The 11,548-nt window shown below is 46.6% G+C and overlaps 1 protein-coding gene across 1 annotated transcript; it reads left to right on the forward strand.

The window, feature by feature from the left end:
• The first annotated feature begins 633 nt into the window (after nt 1-633).
• Nucleotides 634-9,282, forward strand: LOC111155620 (ripply transcriptional repressor 3). Its single transcript, XM_022515887.1, has 4 exons — nt 634-809; nt 1,551-1,617; nt 5,972-6,039; nt 8,958-9,282. Exons 1-4 carry the CDS (start codon nt 634-636, stop codon nt 9,280-9,282), a joined length of 636 nt encoding a protein of 211 aa, XP_022371595.1.
• Nucleotides 9,283-11,548: the final 2,266 nt, after the last annotated feature.

The following is an 11,548-nucleotide window of genomic DNA, read 5'->3' on the forward strand; positions in this document are numbered from 1 at the left end:
CCGGAAATCTGGGCACCTAGACGCTGCCGCTGGAACCAGAACCCCTAGGCCTGCGGGGAGCCCCAGAGGGGCAGGAAGAAGCCAGGGACCCCTTCGCTCCCGCGCCCAGCAGGGGAGGCCCCTGCGCAAGTGCTCCGTCACCCCCGACCCCATAGGGAGGGTGCCCTACAGAACCCCCCACCCCAAAACGTGCCCTCCTCCCCGCGTTCCCCAAGCTTCCTCGTCCCCGCCCCTGGCGACCCTCCCTGGGTTTCCTTTGTCCCCTCCACACCCTCGCTCCGAGCTTTCTGAGTCCTTTCCACGGATAGTTTCCCCCTCCCCCCACCTCACTCCCCGCGCGGCGCCCCTTCTGAAGCTTTTCTCCTCCCCTCCCCCTCTCCGGCTTCCCGGTCCCTTCCCGCAGCCTCTCCTGCGCCCTCTCCGCCCCCTCCTCCTCGGTTTCCCTTGTCCCCTCCCGCCCCGCCCCCGTTTTTAAACCTGGCGCGGAGCGCACTGGTAGGTGAGCGCCCTCGCCCGAGCGGTTAGAGGCGCGGCTGTGTCGCTGGAGAGGCGCTGGCAGCGCGGGCACCATGAGACCCGAGGCGGCGGCCGGAGCCCGGGAGGCGCGCGGGCGCGTCTGTCATTGCCCCGCGGATGGTGCCCGGAGGCCACCGCCGCCGCGCGGGCCCGAGAGGTGAGGGTGTCCCCGCGGCCCCCTGCACGCGTCGAGAGGCGCGCGGCGCGTCGGGGCAGCGAGCGCAGAGCGGGATGCCAGCGCCGTGGAGCTCCCCGAACCCGGGCGGAGCCCCGGAGCCCGACCGCGACGCCAAGCAAGTTCCTTAACCTTGGACGGGGACGCACGGTGCTCTCCATTTTCCGCGCACAGCGCCGAAGTGTGGAGGCCCGGGAGGCGCACACCAACCAATGGGCCAACGCTTCCATTCATAGATCTGAAATTCACCGGGCTGGGAACTTGAAGTCTCGGAGCCTCCCAGCTAGCCTTCCAGAGGGTCCCCTCACGTTGACTGTCACACTCTTGATGACAGTCTTTGTTTGCCCTGCACTTGGGGCTCAGCCCTTTCAAGATAGTACAGTTTAAGTGTGGAAGGGGCTGGGTGGCTAGGCAGCCAGAGAGGAGAAACCCATTCCCCAACCCCCCCTTTTGCATTGTAGAACCCTGTGGAATCATCTCTGCGGGGTCAAGATCCTTCAGCAGCCCAGGGGGTGCAGTTGAAATTAATGAGCAACAAAAGTAGCCAGCTACAGTAGGGAATCAACTGGAGACTCCATTTGGGTTGGGAGGGGATATCTCTCAATTTACATGTCCCCTGATATGCATCAGATTATCTTCTCAAAGCCGGTGACGGCAGAGAAGAATGTGGCAGGAGAGAAAAAAACAAAAACGCAAATAGCATCAGTTTATTCACAGACTGAGAACTTGAAAGAACTTTCTGTGATATCCAGGGACTCCCAGTCAAACACTGGAATTGCTAAGAACGATAACTCTTATGATATAATTTTAAAAGACAGCAGAAAATTCTGGGGTTCACCTCTGGTCCCTGCCTTTCCAGCCCCACACCGTGGAGACCTTGGATCCTCACATCCCATGAAGCTGAGCTGACCAGAACTGGAAGCCGGGTAAGGCTAAGGTGGGCATTGTGGTATCGAAGGGTTCGGCCAGAAAGTGGCGCAACTCAAAAATGACCATGAAAGGCCTCCTCGGTCTCTCCCTCCCTTGGTCCCCTAATGCAGAACTGCCTGTGGGCCTGGGAGAGGGAACCTGGGTGAACTGGCGGTTGATCAGACCTGAGTCACATGTATAGACTGGGCTACTGCTTGCTTTCTTGAAAGCAAAGCCACTATGGCATAGCTCTTTCAAGGGCATTATAAGAGAGTTCTAGAAAAGTGAGCGAGAACGACAGAGATTTCTTTATGTTGAGTTCCCCCGCTGCAAACGAGCAGGTGTAGAGAGGAGGGGAGAAGGCTGCCCCAGTCCCCCTTCTGGGTGTGCCATTACTGGTGGGCTGGTACCACAGTGCAAATAAGGGCAGAAACCAGTCTGGGGTTCCCAGAAGTGGTGGTTAAAAGCCCCCACCCATCATCTGGCCCTTCCTGAAGCACTTTTGGCCAGTCTGCAAGCACTCCTGGGGTAATTCATGTTGTCTGAGCAAATACACTCCCGCCAAGGCTTTGTGGGTAAAGATTAATCTACACCACAATTCTTTTGTTTCCTGCATTGGTACCTAAATTGCTTTATATTTATTGAAGTAATGGCTTGCTTTCATAGACTTTACCTTTCCTTTCCAAAAATCTTAAAATGTAAGCTGATGACTGTTATAATGCTGGAGAGCTAATCAGGCTGAAAAGGACCATGCATTTAACTTACCCAACATGTGGTATAGGTAATGTGTACAGTTATTTGTAATATGATAAGAAACTCGGGTACACGAAAGCTGACCTTTGGCTGTATTTTGATATTCACACTACTTTACTAAATTAGCTTGGATAATGGAATTTAAAAAAACTAAACATGCAATCTGTATCAGATTAACAAGGTATATGATTTTGTAGCCCAAGTTACTTTTAAATACGTGCAATATCTAAATAATGGAAAATAATTAGCACCTTTTGCATTCAAGCTCAAGTTCTTAATAAGATTTAAAAAGTGCTTGAGAGAAGGAGAAATTATAGAAGTTCACAATTATCCATTTTGTTGTTGTTGTTAAATGAAAGGTATAAGGAGCCTATCCGTTGTTGTAAGAATAAAAATACAATAGCACAGTATAGTATTCAAGGCAGATGGGGGTTTTTTCCTCTTAGGATGAGAAGGATATTTGTGAGAAAAAAACGATTACTTGCAGGAAAGTGTTAATCTGTAGGAAGTTGCTAGTTGATCGTCAGCATGGCAGGGGTGTGTCCGTGGATTTGGGGGGGAGTTGCTCTCAGGGGACTGGCTAGCTTTTTGCAGAGCTTAGCTGGCCGGGCGGAAAGGACAGCAGCGGGCGACCGCAGGTTCCATGCACCGCTCACGGTTCCGCGACCCCGGGCAGGGTGAGCGCCGCTTAGCGCGGGAAGAGAACGCTTCTTGCTCAACAGCGCCCTCTCCCGACAACGCGGGAAAATTCCTTGGCTCCAGAGCCCTGTTGCGTATTTCTCGAGAAATTCGAGGGCGGGGTTCAAAGCCCTTTGCCCTGAGCACCTGGGTCACCCTCACCCATTTGGTACCCCTACCTCCCCTTGGGAGCGGTCTCCCTCTCCTGCCTGGGGAAAATGAACCACAGCCCAAGCCTTTGTTGACCTCTGTTATACTTCCCTGCTGGCCCCTTGCCCACCTTGCAAGGGAGGTGATTTCCTGAAAGGAGACGTCTGGGGCTGTTTCCTGCTGGGCTCATCCTCCCATGTTACAGGCTTCCCACCCCATCGCTTTATCGGAGTCAGAGGCTGCGTGGAGAGGAGAACCGGAGACTCCAATGGAAGTTTACTTTTATCTCTTCTCTTACTCCTAAGGACACACAACCTTTCCTTGTATACATTCCTGATCCCCTTGAATTATCCAAGTGTGAATGTGTAGACATTTCTGCCAACAGAAGATGATCTTTAATTAGAAGATATTTGTGGCATAAAGCTATGTATGTTGGGGGGTAAAGTTTTAGAGTTTCTAAAGGCGTATTTTATGTTTCACAGAGTCTGGTTAGAATTACTCACTTAAAGGAAGCTGTTTTTCTGTGCTGTCACTGTCTTTTGGGGTCCACCAAAGTTTGCCCTGTTGCTTTAGATGCTCTCCCCTCACAGGATGTAAAATCACCTCTGACAGCGCAGGATTGCTTACTGTGTTAGTCGGCAATTAGGGGTATTTTATAATTACAACACAGCTTAGCACGGACATGATTCTCTGGAGTCCTCAAAAAGTGAACTTCATTTTGGAGAAGATTGTGTTCAAAGAGCTTCTTTTTCTTTCCCTGACATCGCTTATCACAGCATATTGTAAAAAATATAATGGTAAAATATAATGACATTTGCTCGCAAAGGCTACACAGCTATCACTGTGGGATGGATTGGGTGTGATGATCGTTGGTGACGAACCATCCTCAGGGTCCTTTCTTGTCCTGCTCTAGCAGGTTTTGTCTCACTCCTGATCTGGTTCCTGCTAAACTCCATGCAAACCCAAGCGCTGGGGTTTCTGACCCATTGCCCTAGCTCATTTCAGCTCACTTTCAAGCAAAAGCATCTCTTCCCGCCTTCCATAGTAACTACAACTTTCAGAGCTCTGAGGTGGAGGAGCTCTGAGATCGAACGACAGTTGCCAGCTTTGTAGCCCATCAGATCATCTGACCACAGTTCATTGAGATTCAGGACCTCATGAATTTGGGCAGAATGGGGTCAGGCCTGGACAGGCAGAGTGTGGCTGTCCCTTCACCTCCCTAGCACCAACGCTGGTCACCACAAGGACAAGCCTGGCGTGCGATCTCTCTCTCTCTCTCTGCTTGTATCTTATCTCCATCAACGTAGCCCTTAGTTCCTCAGACTGGCTTCCCTCTCCTCCACTCGTGACATTCAAATGGTCAGGTTGTTTTTTGAATATGACTGAAGTGCCCTCGGAATCCACCTTTCCTTTCCCTTCCTGTCCCTGTTCAGACCTTTATCCCTTCTTGACCCGTACCTCCGAGCCCTTACCTCCCCAAGCTAGGCTGTGCGCTGGTCCCGGGGGCCACCATATCCTTGAACTACAGATCTGACGGTTGAACTCCTGACTCAGAAATTAGTGACGGTCTCTAGTGATTCTCCAGAATGAAACCCAGGCTCAGAAGTAGGTCCTCAAGGCATCCTGTGATCGGGACTCGGCTTCCTGCTGGGGCCCATTAAATACCACAGCTTCTCCTTCGTTCTGCACGGGGCTCCTCACCCTTTTCCACCTACGATCTCTGTTTTCCGTCCCCTCAGAATCTGATGTTCCCCTCTGCCAAGAATGGTCTCAGACTTGCACACCCAAATGCTGTTGATGTCTCCGCCAGGCCCTCTGTGAACCTTTTCTTCCTCCCTGCTTAGAATTGTTGGCATCGCGGCACCTGGGTGGCTCAGTGGGTTAAAGCCTCTGCCTTAGGCCCGTGTCATGATCTCGGGGTCCTGGGACCGAGCCCCACATCGGGCTCTCTGCTCAGCGGAGAGCCTGCTTCCTCTCTCTTTGCCTCTCTGCCTACTTGTGACCTCTGTCTGTCAAATAAATAAAAAAACAAAATTAAAAAAAATTTTTTGGCATCTTGCTGTAAGAGGCTTTGTAGTGTAATCATTTGCCTAAGTGTGTCTTTTCCCATTAGATTGTAAAAGCCTGGGGGCACCTGGGTGACTCAATCATTAAGTGTCTGCCTTTGGCTCAGATCATGATTTCAGGGTCCTGGGATCTAGCCCCATATCAAGCTCCCTGCTCCTCCCTCTCCCTCTACCCTTGCTTGTGTTTCCTCTCTCTCTGTCTCTGTCAAATAAATAAAGTCTTTAAAAAAAAAAAAAAAAAAAAAAAAACAAGAAACGCCTGAACTGAAGGACTGTATAGGACTCATCTTCCTGTCTTTGATCCCTCACGGTGCCCAGGACATCTCTGACAGCAGGAAGAGAAAGAGGCTCACGAAATACCGTAAAGGTGTTTAAACTGTCTCTAAATTCGTATTGCTATTAAGAAGTGCAAACCACTGGGGCACCTGGGTGGCTCAGTGGTTAAGCCTCTGCCTTCGGCTCAGGTCATGATCTCAGGGTCCTGGGATCGAGTCCCGCATCGGGCTCTCTGCTCTGCAGGGAGCCTGCTTCCTCCCCCCTCTCTCTCTCTGCCTGCCTCTCTGCCCACTTGTGATCTCTCTCTGTCAAATAAATAAAATCTTAAAAAAAAAAAAAAAAAAAAAGACGTGCAAACCACTTAGATTTTCTTTTCTAGAATTTCAAGGTGCTACCACAGAGGGATGTGTTTGACTATGTCTGTGTTTGTACGTGTCTGTCTTTGCAGCTTGAACCTGGAGGTGACCAACAAACTCCGGGATCAAAGGGGGCCTTTGGGTTTCAGCATCCTGTAAGGTAACATGACCTCACAGTAAGAAATAGATTATTTTCTTTTAATAGAGACATAAATACACTTTCGTGTCTTCAACTGTGCACATTCTTGACAAAGTAGAAAATAATTCTATATATTGTCCAATATTTAGTTATTATGACCTCCCAAAACTTCAAGAATATTTTGTTGGATTTCTGGAATCCATTCATTCATTCAGTGTTCTAGTTGCAGACTGGATTGACGTCTTTCCTTGAAGTCTTTTGTTCATATCTCTCATTACATTTCATGTCTTGGGTTAAATTCAGCGGAGTATGACATGTGCGGGTGTATCTGTTTATTTACTTAAGTATTTAAGTCTATTCCAATTTGTCTCCCGGGTATCAGTTAGTGTACTGTCTAAAGCAAAGTAAACCTTCCAAATACGTGTGTGACTGAATGAAGGGCTGGGGGGGATGGCTCCACCATGGTGGCCCCTCTAGCCTTTCTGTGCTCCCACGGTCCTGGGGGTGACAGCACCCCCACTGCTGTGTCCCACTTACATTCATCCACTGAGGCAGGTGGCTCTTGCTCAGGACTTAGGTCTGTTTCTCTGTCTCTTTCTCTCCCCGTCTCTTATTCCCTTCAGCAAAAGGAGCCACTCCTCCTCAGAGTATTTTTACCCTGGTTATCCCGGAAGACTGAAAACTTTAGTAAGATCCAGAGATCCTCATTGCCGGATATGAAATCGAAAGCCCTTCCGACTGGTCAAAGAGTGATTTCTGGAAAGGGAAGCTTTTCCATCCCCATAGGATCACTTGGGAAGCTTTATTTTTATTTTATCTCTTTATTATAAAAATTTTCAAGCTTACACACAAGTGGAGAGAAGAGTCCTGTGACCCCCTCCCAACATGCCCATCACCAGCCTCAATAATTATCAACAATCTTCAGATCTGATGGTGTTTATCACCCTCTCCCAATTATGTTTTTATTGTTGTTAGAATTTTTTTTAAAAGATTTATTTATTTGAGAGCGAGAGTTCGAGTGGGAGGAGAGAGGGAGAGGAAGAGAGAGAATCCCAGCCAGACTCCCTGCTGAGCACAGAGCCCAGTGCTGGGCTCAGTCTCACAACCCCCCACCCTGCCCCCCGCCCCCCACCCCCTACCCCCCAACCCCCACCCAGATCATGACCTGAGTGGAAACCAAGAGTTGGAGCTTAACTGACTGTGCCCCCTGGGCGCCCCTGTTAGAATTTTAAATCAGTTCCAGGCAACTTACAAATTCAAATTGCCCTGTAAATAACTTCAGCATTACCGGCTAATTTTTAATATGGCCAAACCCTAAACTATGTTTATATTTCTGTCGTTATCTGTAATTTATATAATATAGAAATACACATAAATTTAAGGAATATATATATATATGTGTGTATATGTATATATATATATACATATATATATATATAATAGAGAGAGAGAAAAAGAAAACCATATAATGGTTTTACTTGATGCAGTGGCTGTTTGTCGCAAAGTTCCTCAACCCCAGCACTGCAAACACTTGGAGCTGGACAATTCTTTGTTGGAAGGTGCCGTGGTGGGCATGATAGGGATGTTTACCAGCATCCCTGGGCTCTGCCCACTCATGCAAGTAGCTCCTCCTCCGTCAAGGCAACCAGAAATGTCTCCAGACATTGCCAAACGCGCTCTGGAGGTTGAGAATCCCTGATTTATCAGGAATCTTAGGAAGGTCAGAAAGGCGCTTGGGTGGCTCTGCTGTTAAGTATCTGCCTTCGGCTCAGGTCATGATCTGGCCCTCATCCCCTCCCTCATCCCACTCCTTGCTCAGCAGGAAGCCTGCTTCTCCCTCTCCCTCTCCCACTCCCCCTGCTTGTGTTGTCTCTCTCTCTCTCTGACAAATAAATAAATAAATAAAATCTTAAAAAGAAAATCTTAGGAAGTCGGAATCGTCATGCATTATTTATAGTAGGGCATTTTCTTTCTCTCTTTTTTTCCTCCATCCAAGAGAGAAATTACAATCAGCTTTGCAGGGGTGCGTGGCTGGCTCAGTTGGTAAAGGATGTGACTGGATGTCGGAATTGTAGGTTTAAGCCCCATGGTGGGCGTAGAGATTATTTAAAAATAAAAAAATAAATCAGTTTTGCAAATAAGTGGTGGTCAAATGATAATCCCTCTCAGTTCCTCAGAAGACCTCAAGAAAAAATGCAAATAAATTAGTGAATGAAAGGTGTAAGAATGAGGGATAATGGGGAGAGTGAGGGGTATTTTAAACACTTTCCATGAGGGGTGCCTGGGTGGCTCAGTGGGTTAAGCCTCTGTCTTCGGCTCAGGGTCTGATCTCAGGGTCCTGGGATCAAGCCCTGCCTTGGGATCTCTGTCCCCTCTCTTTCTGCCTGTCTCTCTGCCTGCTTGTGATCTCTCTCTGTCAAATAAATAAATAAAATCTTTAAAAAATTATAATAATAATTAGCTGCTTCTCTAGACTGGGGTTTCAGAGCCAGATTTCCTCCAGAGCCCAAAGGGTCACAACATTCCCCAGACTTGGAGGTGTTGCGGGGGATAGGGACCTAACCTAAATAAGACATATATTCTCCAGGATACATGACATTCTCTCTTTGATCAGAATGAGACTCTTCAACGTGAAACTCAGTGTTTTAATTTCCTTTTACCTTCACGGAGGCACACCCTTTCTCCTGTGGTGGTCTAAATCAATCTGCTCACCCCGATTATAGGCTCATTTCTGAACTGGTGTGTAGGGTTCCTTTGGCCAGGTCTCTCCACCTGCCCACGGTTTTGCGTTCTGATGATTTCGGAAACACTCTGTGCGCAGCGAAGGCAAGATCAGAGAGGGAGATCGGGGGTTAGCTGCCTCTAGGGGAGAGGACCCGCTAGATGGGAGTTTGCCTGTTTCTAGGTGATTAATGGTGTATTTGTTTCTTAAATATTAGACTTTATTTACCCATTTCAAAGCGCCAAGAGTATCTGCAAAGTTCTGGGGAAAAAGTGCTGGCCAGTTTCCCAGTGCAAGCCACAATCCACTTCTACAACGACGAGTCCGATTCAGATGATGACGAGCAAGAGGCGGAAAACCAGACTTCCCAGCTTCAGCGCCGGGAGACGCAAGGTCCAGCAGAGAACAGCCTGGGAGGGAAGGGCAGAGGTCAGCCAGCAAACCCAGGATGGAGTTCTGTAGGACACAATGGCCTCGGTGGGAAGGGTCCACTCCCTCATGGTGACCCTCTGGAGGGCACAGAGCCTGCCTCACCCAAATAAATGGGGTCTCCCTCTCCCACACCAGACTTGGCTTACATGTGCTCTGGGGGACAGCTGTGCATTTCCCCTGGTGTACGGGGGTCGGTGACTGTCTCTGACCAGCACTCCAGTCACAGCAAGAACTTGGCTTGTAACTTTCCTGCTCCTGGTGATTCTCTTCAGGGCACTCATGCACACCATTGGAAAAGGTTTCTAGAACCAGGAGGTTTGTGTTAACATGGGTTGTCATCAGATGGGACCAAATTTCAAAGCGCGTTCATCTTGTCACTCTGTCATCAAATGATAGGTCATTCCAGTATAGGTTAATAACCCACCGATGCCTCTCACTTGACCTCAGACTTGTTATGTAGCTAATTCTACTTTTGTAAGCAAAAGGATTTAGACGTTGTCCAAGGGTGGATGTGTTTGCTTCGTGGCATTTCAAAAATATTTATGAAGAATAAACAAAACTGAATAATTTCCATAAAAGTAACAGAAACTTTAAATATGGATTTTTAGGGGAAAAATTCTGGTTAAAAATTTATGATCCTTGTCTAAGGGCTGAGTGTATGAAGGAAGATATAGAGAAAAGAGCTTTAACTCTTAGTTGGGAACTGGTTCGGGCTTGTTACTTGAATAAGATAACACTGTTTTCAATCAGATTATCTAATATAAGATTATTTTCATTTTTTTATATTTTGATGATCAAATGATTATGTTCTACAAGTTTATTACTTATATGTGATTGTCTTCCTATATATAGTACACTACATAAGTTTATACTTGAAATAAATATTTTGAAAGACAAAATGTTTGATAATCACCTTTTTTGTGTAAAGACAATTTTATTTATTTATTTATTTAGATTTTTTTTTTTTTTTTTTGCATGATCTCTACATCCAATGTGGGGTTCGAACTCACAAACTCGAGATCAAGAGTCACACATTCTCTACCAACTGAGCCACCCAGGCGTCCCATGTTTAAGACAATTTTAGGTTTTTTTTTTAAATTTTATTTAGTTACTTGACAGAGAGAGAGAGCACAAGCTGGCAGAGTAGCAGGCAGAGGAAGAGGGAGAAGCAGGCTCCCCACTGAGCAAGGAGCCCAACATGGGGCTTGATCCCAGGACCCTGGGATCATGACCTGAGCCAAAGGCAGTTGCTTAACCAACTGAGCCACCCAGGTGCTCCAAGACAATTTTAGATTTAATTAGTGCCTGCATTAAAGTTTTCATAAGTTTGTCTGGATGTTTTCATATTTAACTCTTTAAATGATATTGTTTTTAAGAATAAAAATATACATATAAAAAACAAAAGAGATTATAACCTTGATGCCCAAAAATCCACTGATATTAAAAAAATTAGCGTAATACATGCAAATACTTTAATAATCCAAACAGCATAGAAAAGTGTACATTTGCAAAAAGTCACGCTTTCCTGTTTTCCTCTTTCTCTATGCAAAGGTACCAAACATCAATTTTTTGATTGCTGCTCCCCTTTAGAAATTACTATTTGTTTTTTTTTCTTTCTTTAACAAAAAAATAACTGGAAATTTGTACCTCTTAATCCCCTTTATCTATCCCACCCCCCCCCCCCCCCCCCGCCTCCCCTCTGGGGACCACCAAGTTACTCTCTGTATTTAAGAGTCTGTTTTGTTTGTTTGTTCACTTGTTTTGTTTCTGAGATTCCAGATGTGAGTGAAATCATATGGTATTTGTCTTTCTCTGACTTATTTCACTTACCATAAACCCCTCTAGTTCTATCCGTGCTGTTGCAAATGGCAAGATCTCATTCTTTTTTTTTTTTTTGATGGCTGAGCATATTCCGTTGTGTGTGCTCGTGCACACACACACACACACACACACACACACACCCCTATACCACATCTTCATTTATCTATCAATGGACACTTGGGCTGCTTCCATGTCTTGGCTGTTGTAAATAATGCTGCAATGAACATAGAAGGGCATCTATCTTCCCAAATTAGTGTTTTTGCTCTTTTTGGGTAAATACCAAGTTGTGGAATTACGGATCATATGGTAATTCTACTTTGAATTTTTTGAGGATCCTCCATAACGCTTTTCCACAGTGGCTACACCAATTTACATTCCCACCAACAGTGCACAAGGGTTCCTTTCTGTCCGTATCCTCACCCACACATGTTATTTCTTGTCTTTAAAAAAAAAAAAAAAAAAGATGTTATTTTTATTTATTTATTTTGAAGGAGAAGGATAGCATGGGAGAGGGGCAGAGGGAGAGGAGGAGAGAGAATCTTAAGCAGACTCCAC

Source organism: Enhydra lutris, unplaced genomic scaffold (assembly GCF_002288905.1).
Source record: "Enhydra lutris kenyoni isolate GAN:26980312 unplaced genomic scaffold, ASM228890v2 scaffoldscaffold43, whole genome shotgun sequence".
Classification (NCBI taxonomy): Eukaryota; Metazoa; Chordata; class Mammalia; order Carnivora; family Mustelidae; genus Enhydra; species Enhydra lutris.